Raw genomic sequence first — 20737 nt, 5'->3', positions numbered from 1 at the left:
CAGATCTAGAAGACTATGGCCTTTTGATGCGGTTCTGCTTTGCCCTCCAGCAGCACATCATCTGATAGAACCCACGCTGTAGGGTTCCCAGAAAGCGCAAGCCAGCCACCAGTGGACGCATCCCCTCAAGACACGGCAAACCTGTCTCTTCGCGACTAGTGTCAATGACACAGTGAGGCATGTGGGAAGACAAGAGCATGCACACATACAGCATACAGAACACAAGAGACACGCGAACGTTCCTCTGTGGAGCATAACACACTGCCATTACTGTCCATTGTGCATCGTGCACGTGTACCAACATGTACGCCTGCTTACCCCGCTGGTCACCGTGCCACTATAACACAAACACACCTAGTTTCTGTGAACAAGCACCTAGTTGCCACGACTCCCAATTTAAGCACTTTTTTGACAGTATGGAAGGACTTGCCTTGGAGCAAGAGACAAGAAGGACCAGAGACCAAGACCGTTTTCGGTCCCTTCTTCATTTACCTCGATCAGCTTCAGGGTTCCAGAATAAAGACTATTGAATCCAGAAGCCCTGGTTTCTCTGGAAAACCAGGCTGTTTGTCACACGCAGCCTCTCATTTTTTACAACTTTCGTGCTCACCATGGCCTTGCATGCCACTTTGCTGTGGCAAAGATGATAATTCAGGGGAAAGCAGAACAAAGGACTCCACATCTTTAAAACAGCAAGAAGAACAGATCAGGAATACACTGCTTCATTGAGTTAAGATGAGCTCGGTGCATCATGACAAGGAAAGGGTGAGCTGAGAAGAAAGGCAAGGATTAAAAAAAAAAAAAGTACGTGTGGACGTATGCACGTATTGTAAGGCTTACATGTGCATAACATGGTTACATCCCTAATGAGTCCATGACACTGGATCACCGTGGAGACCCATTTAATCAGGCCATCTGAGGGGCCAGGGCAGAGCTGGGCGGGTGTGTGTGTGTGTGTGTGTGTGTGTGTGTGTGTGTGTGTGGGGAATGGGGGGGGGGGTTCAGCAGCCCGGGACGCATGACTGAATACACAGCTTTGTACTAATCTCCAGACAAGAACGGCTCCGGCTCTCCACTACTGGGAGGGTGGAGGGCTTCGCTGGGGCACGCTGAAGGGCACGGTTCCCTTTTCCCCAGCTTGACAAAATACCCCCACAAACACAGGAAATGCCGAGGCCGTCGCCGAAGCAGACCGCCATGGGAATAAGGGAAGGACCACCCCAGAGAGCATGGCAAATTAAAACCACAGTTTGGAATTCTCCTGACATCCCTCGAGCTTTTCACTGCAGACAATGGAGAGGTCAGGGCTGTCAATCAATTTTTTTTGCTTTCACAACAATGAGAGCATCAGAATTACAGCTTCTGAGCGGGACCATCTCGGCAAGGGGGAGAGAGCCCTGCTGCAGGAAAACAGAAGAGCTCTCATTCTCTCTGTCTCTCGGAACCAATCCAAAAAAACTTGACCTTCGCTTGTGCAACCATAAAGGGGGGTATCGTGTGTACCGGTGGCATGCCAGGAGACAGAACATACATAAGCACAAACATACATTCCACCGCAGAGCACTTTGCAATATCATATATGGAACATCACGTGCGACGCGTGCGTGCGCACTCACCAACAGCCACACCTGCCTACCATGCTGGTCACCATGCCACCCTAACGCATGCACTTAGTTACACATAACCATCACCTAGTTGCCATGACCCCCTTATTTCAGCCCCTTGGACTTCCCTGGACCAAGAGTTTGGGAGGTCGAGCCTACTGCTCTGACTGTCTTCTACATCTCTAAACCCAAAGGCTTCAAAGTCATAAGCTTTGAGCGGCAACACCACAACAGACAAACTTTGATTTTTGACAGAAATTGTTATACAAGTACAGATACCAGCAGGCGGCCCTGCAGGGAAAGACAATGAGCATTACGAGATATGTGGTCCTCTGAAACAGCTGGCAAGTATTCCTGCAACTGGGCTATACCAGTACAAACCGCATTCAACCTAGTCATGAACACATCTGATGAAAACAAGTTCACCAACATCACGCAAAAACGGACATCACCCACCCCAAAAGTCGGTCAAACTGTCACGACATCGAGTATCAGTTTCATCTGTGATCATTTTATCGTCTGGTTGCCGTGCCTACGAAGGTACAAGGTCTAGAGTAATATTTGCTGGATATTAGGCAATGATTATTTTGGAAAGAAATTCAGCATAAGAGACGGCACCCAGCTCTTTCGCTCGCACAGATGGTCTTAGATCTTCACTAAAAGGCAGGGAGGGGGGCTTAGAGGTGAGTCTTCGGTCACCGCAGACAGACTGAAACCTCAGTCATGCCCCTTATTACATTACACATTTTCTGCTCGGCTTTGGAAAAATGTGCGTTTCCTCTCAGTATGACAATATAAATATACCAGTGTAAAAAAATCAGCCTGCAATGTATTTAGCCATTTCATCTGATAAATCCCAGCCCTTAATCTATTCGCAGAGATGAATAATGAAAATGATGACAAAAGCATCCAATATATCACACACGTCAAAGAGCTCCTCTCAAGAGCTGGGGCTAGATGAAGGGTTCATTCTCCGCTGTGCAGCATGTTGAGCCATGGAATTAGAGTAATCCATCCCTATTACACCCTAAATTTGATTGCTTTCAGGGCAGAATTCCTGATCGGTGCTCCACATGTTGAGAAGCTCTCAAGCTCTACTCGGATCTCTTCCTAGACACAACCCATTCGACGACAAGAGAGCAATTCCATCTCCGTATTGGACTAACACGGAACAGGAAAGGCAACGCGTCGCAGAACAAGAGCTAAAGGTTTAGAGTTTTCAGACACAGCAGCCTAAATGTTGGTTCCTTTAAGATTATCCCAGCAGACCAGTCTATGCAGATTTTCCAGCTCCCCTAAAAAACAAAGCAATCTTAGTATTGGAAATGAAATTAGTTACATTAGGGAATGGACTAATTCAATCAAGCCTTCAACGGCTGTGGTGGAATGAGAACCAGCACGTACCCTAAAGACAATGTCCAATCCGTGGTGAAGAACACAGCCTTCAAAGACTTCAAATCCCCATCAAGCATGCTTTGTAAAAGCCACTTTCCTGAGCCAACCTGAACGATAAGTCTAAGGCAATAATTAATCCTCACTGATATTAAACATTTCCCTCTGTACAGGCAGTTAAAATGTCAAATGTCTGGGTCAGCTTCTCACTGGATGATCTCATTTCAGATGTAACAGAGGACTTTAATGCAAGGGATAATTCATTTGGCTCAGTGGTGGTCTTAAGCTTGGCTTTTCCCCCCATTACTCATATTCCTTTTCTCCATGTTTAAATACGGGTCTCGCAGGACTGTTCTAAGACGAGATAGTTTCGAGTCAACCGATGGCCCGTCAGTCAAGTTGTAGCTGGCTTGCTGAGGAGTTTGAATGAACAGGTCCTATCCACCAATCTGCACATCTCCACTAATACAGACAAAGCAGGCGGCATTTTCTTGAAAAGCTGAGGTCCTTTAAGGTTGTAGTAAAATTCTACACGTGTTCTGTGAGACTGTAGTCACCAGCGTCATCTTTATGCTGTGGTATGCTGGGGGAATCATCTCCTCTGGCGAGACCTGCAGACTCAACGAGCACCTGAAGAAAGTGGCTTCTGCTATGGGTTCGACCCCTGACTCAGAAAAGGACAGGATGAGGAGGAAGCCGGTGTCCATTAAGGACAATAGCTCACACCCCTTCCGTGAAGCAATCGCCATGAGCTCCTTTAGTCGCCAGATTATTCATTTGGGGGTCCTTCTTCCCAACAGCCATCCACTCCCATAATGCCAGTCAAGGGCTCGTCGGCTCCTAAACACAGGGAAGCAGGGACATGCCTCGTCACCTTAGAGTCATTGCAACCGTTTAACTGTCTAGTGTAACAGTATCACAGGAGTTGTGCAATTCCACTCATTGGGAATTCTGAGCACCTCCACCCATCGAACGGCGAGGAAAGCGTGGAAAGCACACGAGCGTACGGGGAGACCCTGTCCGCTCACTCCCTCACTGACATTTCTTTGGAAATGAGCGGAACTAATCAGTTATTTTTGCCGCAGTTAAGCATCTGGAGGTGGTTTTAACTAAAGCTAACACATCGGATTTTCCCATTGCTGCGCCACATGCTGAGCGCGAAGAATGAAACTTCTGCGACAGCTGAGAGCGGAGTGCCAGCAGACGCGATCTGAGGAATCACACCACATTATGGCCTTACTGCTTAGCCAGACAATTTTTTTTTCCCCAAAGCATTTCTGAATTTGCAATGTAGCACTTTGTGAAGAAGCGATACTGATAAAATACTGTGCTCTTGCCCAGCAATGTGAACCTGTAATACAGACGGATGGACGGCAGCACCGTCACATCCAAGACCCCGTAGGGTACGAGCCACCATACGTGATTCACGTCAGAACCCGATGCCCAGAAAAGGACGTGGAAAAAGCTGTTGCTGGCTTCTGTCCTCCACCTGTGCTTCCAGACAATTCCCTGGGGCCATAAGTGCCATTCCACACCTTTCCTCAAAGTGCCACTGGGCCCCTTCTCGACACCTGGCTGGACAGGTTTGCACCGGTGCTGCCGGGTCTTTATCACCCCATTCAGCCATCCGTCTCATCATAAATAAGACCACATTCCAGCTCTGTGATCATAGGCTTGGCAGAGAGGGCCATCAGCTGCAGAAACAGGCCAACTCTCAATAGTTAGGCTCCAGGTTCCAATCCCACCTCCTGCTGTCATGCCCTCGATCAAGGTACTCACCCCGAATCGCACCAGTAGAAACTACCCAGATTATCACTGTAAGTCGCTAAGTGAGTAGGTGCAACGCGACACGACGTTCACAACATGCGACTGACATCTGGAATTACACAAAACAAAACGGACCAACTCTCGCGGTTGCGGCAAATGTAAAATTTCAATTTCTCCGGCTAATCGGGGACGCAGAGAGATCCGTAATGGAGCCGGACACCGATGGCGGCGGCAAAGCCGGTCCAACCCAGACCACTGAAACGCAGGAGTCATTAATTATTAACGAGGGCCTAATACACGAGTGATTATTTTTCTAAACAAATTCTGCCCCAGGCTCAAAATGCCGCAATTTGATACAGAGCATTACATTTCTGCTGCACGGAGCTATTACTCATTTTTAATAATTAATCAAACAGGGTGAAATAGGATTTGACAGCCGTGCACTTGGAGATTAATGATTTTAGGTGTGTTATTACAGCATGCCTACGAGCCATCCACTTCCACGCATTACACGCAGCATCCGGAGCTGCGTTGAGTCCTTGAATAAAAGAGCCGAAACTCGACCTCAACCGCAGTTCACACGCTTATCCGAGTAAAGACGTAAAGGGGTGGAATAAAGAAAAACAAATGAACGAGCTGACTAAACACACACACACACACACACACACACACACACACACACACACACACACCTTCTGAACCGCTTGTCCCATACGGGGTCGCGGGGAACCAGAGCCTAACCTGGCAACTCAGGGCATAAGGCTGGAGGGGGAGAGGACACAGCCAGGACGGGACGCCAGTCCGTCGCAAGGCACCCCAAGACCCACTGGAGAGCAGGACCTGGTCCAACCCGCTGCGCCACCGTGCCCCCTCTGCTGACTGAACAGCCCGAGTTAAAAAGGCACACACTAATACACAGGCAAGCAGACCGACAAAAAGTGTATACGTGTGGATGCTCTCCACTGACCATGGAGCTCACCGCGGGTGTCCTGATCTCCACAACGGCCTCCCACATGTCAGCTATGATGGCAGGGTGATGGCGCTCTGTGTGTGTGTGTGTGGTAGTGGGGATGGTGCAGACAAACCGTGTGTGAAAGGAAGTTCCCGTTACCCTGCTATTGTTACCCAACCACCTTATTTGCCGTCTCAAGACGCCACCGACCCAGAAACCCAGCACTTCATACACCTCCTTACAACATCGTAACTCAAACATTTTCAGAATTTCTTGTACCACATTAATTCAGTCCACCTGAATCAAGCTGGCAGCACATTTGTACAAAATGCCCACTTGTAGCCACCGGCCCGTGTGGAAGCACGAGCTCCGGAGTCGCTCCATTTGAGAGCCGTGTACCGGCCACGTGTTTCTCCAATGCGGATCCGCATCCGAAACAGCTTACTGTGGCGAGAAAAGAGGTCCTCGGAGATCGCCGAGCACCACGGACAGCCATTCCAACGGCGAGTATAAATATATGGGGAACGGTTAGTGGCGGCCGCACCTGCGGAGGACGACGACGATTTGGGATCCGCAGACTACAGCCAAAACAAATAAGCGAAGGGAAGGGAGCAATCAAAGGCTGCAGGAGAGCAGCTCTAAAACATCATCCACCAGGTTTGCTCCTTTATTGCCTCATCTTGTCACTCCAGTATCCTTCACTGTTGCCGACTGGAAATAAAACCAGAACAACTCAAGTGCGCATCGAAAATTAAATCTATTACAGCCGAGTCTCGGTCATCCAGCCTAAATGGGATCGGCGAAGGGCTGGACAACAGAAAATCTGGATGATACAGAACCATACATAGTATGAGCTGTGTTTGGAAATAAATTGTCGGATAGGCTCAGTAATGAAGTAAAAAGCAATTTAAAAAAAAAATGAAAATAAAAGTTCATTTTTCATTTTCTGAACCGTAGGCAGTAATCATTATTTCAGTGTTTTTGAAATAACACCTAAAGTGAAACTGAACTGAATCAGTTACACTGTCAACACTGAGCAAAAAAAAAAAAAAAAAAAAACTCACTCTACTGCAAAAAGGAACCTTTTCTTCTCGAGAGACAAATATGTACAGCGGTCCTTCAAGGTTATTGTCATAACAAGCATTAGTTTTATGCCCTTCCTGGTCTGAGAGCAGAGGGCCAACGCGGAGGCAGCCACACACCCTTAGCAGGCCCCCCGCCAGCCCTCAACCATCGCACACCCTGGTGTAAACACACGCCGATGCCAGACGCCCCAAGTCTTACTCCACGAGGTTATGAATAATAAACAAACAAAAACAATATAACAACCATCCAGACTTTAAAACAATACCCCAGAAGACAGCTGCTGGATTCCCAGCTGATCTATGTTCCAGTTTAAAAAGTTAGATTTTAGGAAGCGAGCGCTGCAGTCACTTTATTTTCCTCATGCTCAGCGTGGAATCAAGTTATCCCTTTATTATGTGCGGAAACACATTTCAAACAGGATTAAAACGGAGACAGAACAGGCCTTGGCACTCGTCCTGGTAGGAGGCATTATATCATTCTGTACCTTAAAGAAAAACTCGACATCCAAGGGGAAGACGGAAGTTTGCAGGCGCCGAACCCTGACGGCAAGAGGGCCACTTTGGAAGTTCTGGGAATCTGCAACTTTTAAGTGTAAGATTTACACCTCTCGAAACAGAGGAATATTAATGCAAAACAATCCATACAATGTTATTTATAATTCATACACACATTAGGTGAAAAATAAAGGTGGTGTTTTGGATACAATGTAAAAAAAAAAAATTGACTATAAAAATGGGTAAATAATTGAGTAGCCCAGTGCAGCATATGGGCAGAGGTGTTAGTTAAATTACTAAATGTGATGGAAATGTAAATAAACCAGTATTTTAACAGCGAGTATTTAAAAACATACAAAATGCATTAAATTCTTTCAGTTACTCCCCATAGTAATTCACAAACATTTACAGATGATCAACATAAAATCTTGAACTCTGGAGCAGTTCAAAAGCACCCCATAAGAAAGTTGCTGGAATGAACTAACTTCTTCCATAATCTCATTATCATTCACTCTTTCCTATAACATTATGATTTACTTTCAATTTATTATTCTTTAAATACTATTTATTATACAGTATTATTCACTATATGGTATTCATTTATGCCTTTTAATTCCAAATCTTATTTGGTGCCTCTCCCTTCCGTTGCCTGCCACAGAAATTTCTGGAATTTCAAGCTGCCCCTATACAGGAGGCCTTGGACGGTCTGTTTTATGGGGACAAGCAGATAAGGAAGAGTGGGGTATATAAGCATGGTAGACAGACTGCGACCAGGGGCGGTTGACTGCGATGGGGTAACGTCTGTAGAGACTCTGCAGAACTGTAATAAACCATTTGTTAAACTTATCTGTGCCTTAATAGTGAGATGCCAAAGGACCTGAAATGTCCAAAAAGGTCAACTGTAATAAAGTGGAGCAGGAAGAGAGGGCTTCCTAACAAGCCCTCATACTGTCACACCTGAACATATACAACAGAGGTGCTAACAGAGACATACTTAAAAAAAAAAAAAAAACTCTCAGTGGAACAGCAAGCCAGTGAAAGTCAGGATATCCACAGATAAGCCCCTCCCCCCTTTGGGGGGGGGAAAAAGAAAAAAAAAAAAAAAAAAAAAAAATCAACAGCAGACCATTAACCACTAGAGAAAACCCATGCAAATCACAGCACACCACTGGAATGTCCAAAAAGGTTGCCAGCGAAGGAACCTCTAACGGTCTTACCTGTAGTATCTGGACTGCAGGTAGGTGGAGCACACCGCCTTGGAGACGTGGCTGGCAGAGCCGAAGTCGATGACCTTGACCCGGTACGGCTGCCGCGATGGGTCTACCAGCATGATGTTCTCCGGCTTGAGGTCAGCGTGGATGAGGCCAAGGCTCTTGAGCTTCATCAGAGCTGTACCGACCTGCTGCAGGACGGGCCGGATGTACTTGAGCGGTAGCGGGCTGAACTTGTTCTGCTTGAGGAAGTCGTAGAGGTTCTGCTCCAGCATCTCGAACACCAGGCACGTGTGGTTCTTGTGCTGGAAGCACTCGTAGGCGCGCACAAAGTTGTAGTCGTCGGCGCTCTCCGTGCTCAGCCGCGCCAGGATGCTCACCTCGATCTGGCCCTGCCGTGCGTACGACGGGTGGTTCTTCAGAATCTTGATAGCCACGATCTCGTTGGTGCCGCGCTTCCAGCACTTGACCACTTGGCCGAAGGTGCCCCGGCCCAGGAACTCCAGCACTTCATAGCTGTTGGTCATGGAGCAGAGAACCTCGTGCTGAACCAGCTGGTAGTCACCTTCGCTGTTAGCGCTGCTGTTCTTAGAGGGGGCTGTGGCGCCAGCGGCTGTAGCTGCAGCTGCTGTGGCGATGGCGGTGGCCCCGCTGGCCGCAGTCTGGATCATTGCCGGACGCTCCTCGACGATCTGCACGCTGCCGTTGCCGTTGTCGAGCTCTTCACTCTTGCGCTTAAGCCCGCATCGCTGGTAGGTGTCCAGCAGGCTGACGGTGCTCCGACGGGTCAAGTTGTTGAGCTGCCCGACGCCACCCGCCGCACCCGCCGCCGGGTGGCCTCCTCCAGCCGGGAAAACGAGCGCCTGCTCGTAAGGGAGCGTGGAGCTGGCAACCTGCAGGGGCGCACTGACGCCCACCTGGGGGGCTGGCACGTTCTTGCTGGTCTGGCTGTAGACTTTTCCGTGCGTGCCGTAGCCAGTCATGTCCCAGGTAGAGCCCTGCTCCACCTTCAGCTTCTTCACACTAAGGAAGGCACTTGACTGCAGAGTGTGGGGGGAGAAGACTTGCACTTTGGAGGCCATACCTGAGGGGGAGGAAATCGGAGGAAACGGCGTCACGTGGGAAACGAAACACCACTGGTGTCTTGGGCATATGAAAGGTCCGCAGCTGGTGACCTAACGGTAACTCGCTAAATAAAAACAGCATCACACAAGAGGAATGTAAAAACTGAACCCTTCACGCAGTCGTCGTGCGGTTAATATCCTACGTGAGCGTGTTCGCCAACGCTCACTTTGGTGATGTCACCCATAAGCACATATTCACACATCCATGAGGGAACTTGCAAGTCCTTCCAGTAATAAAGGCCTCGGCACATGCACGCTACTTACAGGTCTATAAATAAATACCAAAAGTCTTTTTTTTTTTTGCAAATAAAGACCTAAAACATACATTGAAGCGATCTTTACTATTCATTGTACAACATATGACATTATGGACAAAGGGAAAGAATTATTACGCGTCATTTCAGAATTTACTTCACTTTTGCAGATCACTTTGTATCTTTAGTGCTTACTTTTAACGTGTAACGCGTCATGACATTGACAGATTTTTGCTGAAATGCTGCATTTTCTTAACTAACCTCTCTGCTAATTGGACCCAATCCCAACACCCAAATGAAGATGAAAAAAAAATGAAGCTGACACATCAATAACAACCGCTTCCTCTGTACTTATATGTATAATTTTAATTTACCCTGTTTTGATTGGACAAGAGAAAGTTGTGCTATTCAGTGTAATGTGTATATTCTGATGTCTTATGTTAACGTGTTAATCTATTATTCATATTATTCTGTTATTGCTTTACTTTCCTTACATCTTTGATTTGTAAATTCATTGTAATAGAAGAAAAGAGGCGCTACCATACAAAACAAATACCTATCGTATCATATCGTGTTGTACTTATTTAATACAAGCATTTTTGCTAAGTACGATGAAGGAGATGTTGGTATTTTGGATTGGTTTCCCGAAGGCGAAGATATACACTCAAAACTATGGATCTATGGATCCGCCGGACACAAATGACACGTCCATGTGGTGCAAATGTCTTTCAGCTCTACTTTTGCTTCATCCCTCAATGAGTTTCAAGCCATCTGATCACCTTCACATCATCTCAGCGAGACATCGCGGAAGCGTCGCTGACGCCTCGCCTCCTCCTGAGATCTCTGCTACGGGGTTTGCGTGCGAGCAGGTCGCAGATCTTTCACTTTTTGACGTAGAGCGGGTGCAGGCAGGTGAAAACGTGGTCATTCCAATAGGGTGGACCCTTGTGTGTGGAAATTCACGGTCATGCCTCAGGAAGGAGGACAATCCATATTCAGTCTGAACGAAAACCGCGTGAAAAGGAGACGCAGTCCCGTTTCTCTGGTTTGCTTCCGAGGATTGAACCCCGGTCTTCACCGAATCAGAAATCTCGGTCTTGATGGCTCAGGAAAAGCCACCTTGACACCAACTGTGCAGAATGTCTTTCTTATGCCACTGAGTGATCTGCTGAAACCTTATTCAATACATTCTATATCTACTATATTCTTTAAACAAAAAACCCATATTTCTGCACTACCTCTTCATTATTTATTAGACTGAACATATCACTGCACTTCATGTATGAGTATGTCGTCCTCTGTGTTCACACCGTGGTCCGGGGAAATGCCATTTCGCTCCTATGTACGTCCTAGACACATTGTGGGAATGACAAAGATGACTTTGAAATTGTACATTAAGGAGGCGCATAACGGGGTGCGGTAAATTCAAGGTACATATAACAATATAAACGAATGAACCAGAAGCCAAGCGAGCGCCTCAATCGCCGCATCTTGTCCAGTTCTCTGCGAGCAGCCAAACATTTGCTGCCAGTGTGTGAAAACAACTACATGTCTGATCTGCTTCTCAATCTCACATGCCAAGAGCAACAACTAAATAAACAAAACAAAAAGCGCTCCGCTCCTGGGAAAGCGGCCTAGCGATGAGCCGAGCTTCTGCAAACAGCAAACTAAAAATAGCAGATTTGCAATGTGCAGTTTGTACTACTGAAATAATCATTACTTCACGGGAGAATACACGTCGTTGGGGAAAGGGGAGGGGGGGGGGTGAGGAAAAGAAAAAAAAAAAAAAAAAAAAAAACACTGCATTTACCTGTCTTCACTGGGTTGGAAATAGAGTGCCAACAACTGCTGGTTACAATCTGCCAAGTTGCTGCCTTTGGACAAAGGTTGCAGGTTCGAATGACACCTCCAGCTATAGCACCCTTGAGCAAGGTACTTAATTCCAGAAACTGCTTCAGTAAAACTACCCAGCTGTATAACTGAGTAAATAATTGTAAGTAGCTTAACAGTGTAAGTTGCTCTGGAGAAAATTTGCAGGTAATTTTTTTTAGTGGAGCAATTTAGGGTTAATTACCAGCTGGAGGTGGGATTTAAACCTGAAACCTTTGGGTCCAAAGGCAGTAGGTACAACCGCTACATGACTAACTCCATCCATCCATCCATCGTCAAAAACCACTTGCCCTGAACGGGGTCACGGCGAGCTGGAGCCCACCCGGCAGCACAGGGCGCATGGCCAAAGGGGGAGGGCACACACTCAGGATGGCACGCCAGTCCATCGCAGGGCACCAACCCCAGACCTGCCACACAACGGGCACCGGCTGAACCTGCCGCGCCACCACTCCCCCCCATTACTAACTCTCTGCATTAAAATATATTTTAAACATGCAGCTACTAGTAAGAAAATGTAAGAAACTTGTTTTTTCAAAAGCCTTTCTAGGAGCCTTTTGTTTGTAACTGGATTCTGGGAATTTTCTAATTCCAGCAACAATCTCATGCCATGGGTGGCAACAGTAATTTTCATTATTTTCTGCAAATAAACATTGTAATGTTCTTTATTATTCATTCCAGATCATAGACAGAGGGAAGGAATTATTACACATAATTTTATAATTTACTTCACTTCTGGAGTTTTGTATCTCTAGTGCTTAATGTTTATTGTGTTATTATGACACATTTATACTAAAATAACAATACATACTCCCATTTTCCCAATTAGCCTCTCAGTGTTACTCCGCGTACATCTGTTCTCCATGGCCAAGATGTACCAAAGGACTCCATCTCCATGTTCCTCACTCACAGCACCCACATTAAGAGAAAAGAAGTTTAAATTGGAATATGGTACACAATGTATCTTCAGTCACATATTGAACCCCATACATTTATCATTTTCAATCACACATCCAACAGGTTCACAGCAAATTTTCAGCCTTAACAATCATAGCTAGAGGAGCACTTCAGCTGCACTGAAAGACAGTCATGCTCTCAATTATCGCTTCCAATTCCATAAGAATCTTATTTATGCCGCAGCAAAATTCAGTGGTTTGCAGCGTGACATATTGAAGGGGTTCATTGGAAAGGTCACCGTGTCTCTCACAGCACAACAATCAGCTTGTGGCATCAATGGAGTGTTTTAAATATACCACGGTTTCAGAGGCTATGCCTTACTGCCGGCACCAATAGGAGCAGCACCGCTCAAAAGTTGTCCAAAAGAAGCGTAATACATTCAACCGGCTCCGTTCCTCAAGAAAACGACTGCTTCCCTTCAACGGCGAAAACAAGGTGAATAGCGACGTTGTGCCAATGAGTAATGAGCGCTGCTAAATGTGCTGCAGGCTGGGAAGTCAGTCAAGGATGCGGTCAGGGGTGCCTTAATCGCTTGGACTGGGACGAGGGAATAACTGACTCATTCACAGAGTTCCAACTGTGCTGGACATTAAAGGGTTAACATTCATGAGGCAACAAAGATTGGTGTAAACATAAATTCCCTTAAGTCATTTCGTACACCTCGGAATATCAGATCCGATCACGAAGACCAAGCGTGCTCCTGGCATTCGAACCACCGACCGTACAGTGAAGGATCCAGTTCTGTGCTTGGCTACCTACTGCTGCATACAGATCTAAAGAGCTTGTCCCACTTGTTCCCCAAAGCAGCTTCGGCAATCCTTATCGAACCCGGAGAAAACAAAGGACAAAAGCCTATGTGTAATGACAACGCGATGAAGGCTGAACCACAAACACTGGTTTGCTGAGTTTTCGCATCGTAATGTCTCTGTACAACAACGGTCAATTAACATTCAGCGTAAGCGGAGCATTCATTGGGTTCCACATGTCTTAGCGTTGGTGCCAAAGGGCTGGTCCTCCACAGTTAACGAGGTCCAAGTTACCTACGGTCCTGAGATTCTGTCTCCCGCCTTCAACTGAGCCGGACGTAGCAATTACGTGGCCCAACTTGAACCATTCTTGTGGAACCTCCTGAACTTAAAGATTATTTCAAATGTGTACCAAGACTGACTGTATTCATCTACTTTCACATCAACAAAACAAAATCTCTGCCCACACCCAACCCCCCCCTTCTGTAGGATGTTCCTTATTGGCCCCATTGGGTCAAATATGTTCAATTGGCCTAAGGCCGGTCCTGGATGGCTCCATATTTAGTGTGGTCCAACATATGCACCCCACGCTGATGGAGCGAATACGCCAGGACGTCCATCAGGCTATTAGGAGCAAGGCGCTGAGTTAATCACTTAAGCTAGTAGGCCAGATGTCACTCCTTGGATTACAGCCGCCCTTACCGGGACTTTACGCTAAAAATAATTTTGACGTTGTCATCGGAGATTGCGGCTCGCTACGCCCAGCATTCTGAAACTAATCACTCTGTGCCATAATGAGGCCTATTTCAACAGGCAACTCCAAGAATAACTGTCCGTGGCAGCTCTCTTCAGATTGAACCTTTCCAGAACAATCTGCAGCGACCGGACCTCTTGAGATGACCCAACGGACTTCATTGTTAAGGCGAGCACAACCTTCAAGAACGAAATGTACTTGAGCTATACTTAGGAAATGGACAAACGACCCTAAATCGGCCTCGAGCCGCTCTCGCCTGCCCCTCCGAAAACAAAGATAAGCAGCGGAACGAATAAACGGTCAGGGGTCGACCAGCTGGAATGTTATCTCGCGACCGCACGCACGAGTGACAATGCTCGGTTCTATTTGTGACTGCGTGGAATGCGTGTTGACGTGGAAGAGCCATTTGCACGAGGAAGTTCTCCGGCGTTCAGCGAGCCGTCCCGACGCCACCCTTCTGGGGAGGGGGGCTCCGCTCTTTCGGAATCGCCGGGAAATCTCCTCGAATGAAACCCGCCGGGGTTATTTCACCATTTCCCCAGTCTGAAAGCTGGAATGCCGTGTTTCACACGTGTCGAAAGGCAGAGTTACGCTCAGCCAAAAGGGGGTGTTTCTCAGCGTTCACACAGAAAACCCCGGAATGTTAAGTGTCAGATCCCCTGGGGGTTTCATTCCCTCTAATGGGTCAGTAAATCATCGCCTTTAAAGAGTCAACGTGTTGGACTCCACTTATCCTTTACTCCATTATACTATCATGATTCATTTTTTCATTATTCACCATATGATACTCCTTTTTGCCCTTGTTTTACCTCATCATATGCATTAATTCAGCTGACGCTTTTCACGAAAGCAACTTGCGATGTTCAACTAGCAGCGACGATTTGCCGATCCGCACAGCCGAGTAATTTTTACCGCATTAGTTCAAGGTAAGTACTACAGCAGGAGGTGATTTTCAAAGCGGTGACCTCTGACCCCAATGGCAGCAGCTCTAACGACTATACTACTAGTTGCATGCCTTTTCCTGTAATTGGGTGCACATATGTCTGAGGTGTGCACGTTCCTAGAAGACAGTACCTCTGTTACCGTACTAATTCCATTTGCTGGGATTAGCCCAAGATGGTCTCGGTTCCTGAAAAGGGGGTCAAATGGATACATATGGGTACATATGGGTACATATGGGGCAACGGAGAGGCTGCGGCCAGGTGGCCACCTGCGATGGGGTAACAGGAGAGACTCTACAGCACTGAAATGCAGTAAACAATTTTTAAGCTTATTTTTGCCTCATTATTGGCCCTCCAAAGAACCTGAAATTGTCTGAAAACTATCAACTCCAATAAAAGTAACAAGGACAAATATATTTATTATTTTAAATGTAATTGACACTTTTCTCCAAAGCAACTTACACTGGTACCTACAACTTCCAGCAAAAATTACATTACTGGATGCAGGTTCGAATCCAACTTCCGAGGCACCTCGCTCAAGAGCACGACAGCAGGAAGTAGCATTCGAACCTGCATCCTGTAACGTTCAGCGGCTCCGTTTACGAACGTGCTTGAATTATATCTCTGTAACGGTCAGAGGGGTCGGAGTTCACAAGACCTATTGAGCAGTTTAGATGCAGCCGAGAAAGCGGAAACAACGGAGAAGCGACGGTTTTTTGAGCTGGAATTAGATGTGCGGCGGATCCCACGTGCCGAACGCCCGGAATTCTGGGAAATCCCATTGATCGACAGAGCGAGAGGAGCGAGGAAGAGATTCCGAATTACAGCACACAGGTGATACACGGTCAGATGAGCAGTGGTCTAATAAGCGATCCGAGACGTCGTTTATGGAATGAGCCGGGAGGAATCGCCTCTTAATGACTTGACCTACGGTTGTCTAGGCGGAGCGTCGTGGCGACGGTGGCCGTGGCATCTGGCCCCAGCAGGTACAGGCTGTTGCGAACAAGAGTGGGATCACATGCAGCCCACATGAGAGGATGGGGTCACCGCACCCAGGAAGCAGCAAGGAAGAGCAGGGAAATACTTGGAGGAGTCAAGGAGAAATTGAGGGTCTACTGGCAGTAGGAAACCCATTAATCAACGGCCACAAGTAGCGATTTCATAAAAATGTGTGGTCAATTAGATTTAGATGCATCGAAGTACTATGGTATAAAAATTCCCAAAAAAATGTATGTTAATCAAGGTCTTTACCCTGAATCGATACAGTAATAATACCCTACTGCTGAATTTTTGCAGCACAAATTAAAACCACTCATTTATCAGAGTATTCATCCGTAGCCAAATCTCCCACTAAAATAACCTTATTTAGTGTTCTAAATACCACGCAGGTAATCCTCAACTTCCGACACGTGCAACATACAACCACCGCGACTTACGACGGACGTCTCATTAACCCCATGCTATTTTTGATTCTGAATATTCGGTCGTAACACATAGCGCCGAGCGACCCATCTGCTGCATGGACTCTCTGACGCAAGACACCCTATTTCTTACTGTTTGGATCTCAGTCGGTGTTTGGGCGCCTAGCAGCGATTCTGTTTTATTTACAGAACTTTTCGTTGGCGATTCCCTTTGAGTTGCTGTCTATTTTAAATAAAAAGTAAGCAAAGAAATGTCTTCTAGTGGTGCTGAAGAGAAAAGCAAAAGAAAACAGACGTAGAAATGAAAACGGTGCGGAATAAAATACACATAATTATACAATTATTGAACAGTAGTATTATTTTACCATGAATGACACATTAATGTAAAAACATGAGGAATTACAGTATGATGGGGCTGTCAGAGTGGAACAACTACATGTGAAACCATTTGAAAAATCACCAGTGTTCTGAATAAATTTATTTAACAATGGCATAGCCATAACAATAGCTATTTCTGTGGTTGACTGATCATAGAACAGGAGAAAAGGCGCCTGCCCACCCCTGTATTGGACTGCATTGCATCTCCCATGTGAGGCTGCTGGGAAGGCGCGAGGGTTCCGTCGAGCCGTGCCAGACACGCGTCCGACAGTCCGCCGTGCTGAGCAGCGTACGCCAAGTAGCAGAGGACCCTACCCTCACTTTCAGGATGATTTAGGGATGAAGCTCACCCTCCTCATCGCAACCAGGTTCAGTTTGTGGGGGGGGAAACCGAGATGGATATCGAGCAGATTCTCATCGTTCCTCATGCCTGACGGACTTTCTCCGTTCCCGGGAAGTCAGACGTTACACAAACCGGGACACAAGTGCCATGGGGTACAAGCAGAACGTCACAATGACAGTTGCGTAACCTTGCTCGGCGGAGGTTTCGAGGGGGCAGAATGACAAACGCGACCTTTCTGGGTCAGGAGTGTTATAACGTGAAGACAAACAGAGCTTTGGCAACTTTCCCAGTTCTTAAACCATTAAAGAAATGTGATTACATCATTACAGCAAAACACGCGTTTTGTAAATGGCATCCAGACTATTTTCTGTTCACTTTTGTGCATTGCTGATTTTAATACCGCCCCCCCGGCACCAAGTGTAAGGTTTTCTATTATTATTATTATTATTATTATTATTATTATTAACCTTTATTTAGCTGACACCTCTGTTCAAGGCAAGTTACATTGTTTGATAAACAGTATTATTGCAGTCATTTACCCAGTTCTAGTAAACTTTATTTGTTTTATGAGCAGCAACATAGAGAGAGACATAGTACACTGAGAAACTGCAAATATGTCCAAATGGATTAAACAAGCGCAGAAACACGAAAGGTTACAGTATTTCAAAAGCAGCATCATCTAGTAACTTCCAGGAGAGTGTCCACATATTACACAAGTCATCTCATTTGTCATGCAAACTCAATGTTCATTTCTGGAAGTGAAAGAAATGTAAACATCTGAGTCATCCACATATTTACAGAAGGAACTTCAGGTGTAGATCGCAGAGTTAAAATGCATTTCCTTGTCAAGTGTGTAAGAGCGTGAACCTGTGTTCCGTGACATCAGCAAAGAATTTGGGATTTGATTCAACTCAGGGGGGGCAGTAGGGTATTATTACTGTATCGATTCAGGGTAAATACCTTGATCAAAAGGGGGGCTCAGACCAGAAACCTTCAGATTACAAGGCAACAACCCTAAAACCTGTTACCCCATCCCTTACTCCTTCTGTACAACTTCAAGGTTTGCCCCCAAGGCAGGTGGCTCACTCCCCCCAACCCAGCCCCTGCCCTCCCCCATGCACCTGACCTGCCCTGAGCTTCATTCACAGTGGGGGGCAGCTGGAAGATGTTTCCCCCTTCAGTGGGGCCATGCCCCAGCAACCGGCTGGGAACCTCAACTCGTAACACCACATCCCCTAGAGGCCTGGAACCCAAGGCTTTGCCATGTGCCACAAACAACTGATGATAATGCAGAAGAAAGGCTCCTCCGGCATGTCTCAGCATCACGGCAAGAGCAACACAGGTGTTTTCCACTGCTGAAAGCCGGAGGTCTCAGCTTCTGACCCGCAAGAATAACGATCACGCAACCCCCCGGCCCCCAAGTAACAGCATTGACAGAAGCGTGGCATGTCAGTTAAAAAATGTGTTCTGAACACTCAACACATTCGCACCTACTCTGCTGTTTCAGGGTGAGCCACATGGCACGTCTTTAAATAATAAGTGGAGCACGGAGACCCGGAGAGATGTGAAATAAGGGAGCGTCGACTACACTGTAGCAGCTCCCCGCTTGACCAATGAAAATGTTAAAAGTAGACGTGTGTATGTAGAGTTGAGTTGCAGAAGACCATGACATTAGACCTCTGATCACGCCCTTTGAGTGCAGACGAAAGACAAATGATTAAGAAAACCATGGAAAAAACAACACTTAAATGTTCAATAATGCTGGATAAAAATGAGAATCAGAGAGACTTGGGTTAGATAATAAATTTAAAAAAAAAAAAACAGGAACATGCACCTTGAATTAGATAATGCCCCAAGAAGAGTAACAAATACTTTGGCGTAAATAATGCTCCAAGAAGAGTAACGTGCACTTCGGGTTGCATAATGCCCCGACAAAGGGAACATACACTTTGGGTTAGATAATGCCCCGACAAGAGTCTCTTCATGGAAACCATCAGGACAAGAAGAAAGAATTCCTGCATTCAACTGCTTATTGCCTTCCTTGGTTCATTAAAAAAGCCATAAAAATGTATGGAAACACACTTTCATGGCTTCGCCATCGCTTGCAATGTGAAACAGCTTTACCTTGAACCATAGAAGAGAAAAGACAACAACAGAAGACTTGACAGAGACACACTTGTTCATACTAGCCATCTTCAATGGACCTTCACATGGACTTGACCTTTACTGCAGTAATTTCAACCACACTCCAATGAAATTCTAATATTGATTAAAAAATAAAAATGCTGCCCTGCGACAGCATGACGTACCAAGTCTTACATCCTATGCCTGTTGAGATGGACACCTGTCTAACCCTAACCTGAATCTGAACCCTGAACTGCACAAGGGGTTAGAGAAACTGGATGGATTCCCTTTACACAATGACTCAGGTTCTGAAACAAATTAACATCTTCATGCAGAAAAGGAAAAGAATCCTTATGCCGATCTCAAGCTCCTCACTATTATTTTCACATTAGGGCCATGTATAAAGCTGGACTTTTCCACTGTCTGGGTTCCAGCTCTGGGTTTGGAAAAGGCTCATGTTGGGCCAAGGTAGCTGCAAACCAGGATGACCAAATGCCCAGTAGCTCAGCAGGTCATGAACCACCAGTGATGGAAAAGGGTCAAAGCCAGGGATATGAGATATGAAGAGTCTAGTTATGCTTATTTGATACATTCACTCAAGTTTTTTTTTGGTCCACTTATACCTTTAGAGAGAAAGCAGAAATATCAAGGATGTAAGAATTACCCCAAAACACCTGCAGAGCTGTCTGAACAAAGTCTGAGGTCAAATACAGTATATCCTCCATTTACCAGACTAGCCGGGGGGGATATCTCATGTTGTCAAATGTACGTTAAATCCATGTGTGTGTAGAATAGCATTTATATGAAACCAAAAGTCCATTAATCATATATTGTGAAGCACAACGCCACCTTATTTACATGAAATAACATCAAATTTTGCTGTATGTATGTTACATTAGAAAATGACAATAAATGATAATAGGTGACCCACCAACTTTGACAAGTGAACAATCGATGCATTAGAAATAAGTTACATTCACGGCATGACCGACAAAGAACATACAAACCGACACAGCAACAGGAAAATAACAGGGAAGCTTCGGCATACAAGCCGCAGAATTTTGCCTCTTTTAACAAAACCCGTTTAATGGAGCATTTACCGCACCGACATGTACAGAAGGTCTGACACCGTACCCAATTATACTGCATCATTTACTGAATCAACTTGATAAAAGTACAAAAACGGGACGCCTCTATGGATGTCAACTTGCAGGATTTTGATTCCAGTTAAAATTTGTTAACCGCTGCGCCACCTTCTGTCTCCTGGTTGCTACTGAGAGCTTGTGCAGAATTTGGGGAACA

The 20737-nt window shown here is 46.0% G+C and overlaps 1 protein-coding gene across 3 annotated transcripts in view; it reads right to left on the bottom strand.

The window, feature by feature from the left end:
• The window catches only part of hipk2 (homeodomain interacting protein kinase 2), a 61565-nt gene that overhangs the window by 36037 nt on the left and 4791 nt on the right, over window positions 1-20737 (bottom strand). For all 3 annotated transcript variants that reach the window (XM_029252098.1, XM_029252100.1, XM_029252099.1), the window contains exon 3: window positions 8513-9590. In XM_029252098.1, coding sequence (XP_029107931.1) covers window positions 8513-9590 — 1078 coding nt within the window. The remainder of the gene's footprint in view (window positions 1-8512; window positions 9591-20737) is intronic.

The sequence above is a fragment of the Scleropages formosus genome, chromosome 5 (genome assembly GCF_900964775.1).
Source record: "Scleropages formosus chromosome 5, fSclFor1.1, whole genome shotgun sequence".
Lineage (NCBI taxonomy): Eukaryota > Metazoa > Chordata > Actinopteri > Osteoglossiformes > Osteoglossidae > Scleropages > Scleropages formosus.
Note: the sequence above shows the minus strand (reverse complement) of the source record. Positions and strands in the feature narration are given on the sequence as shown.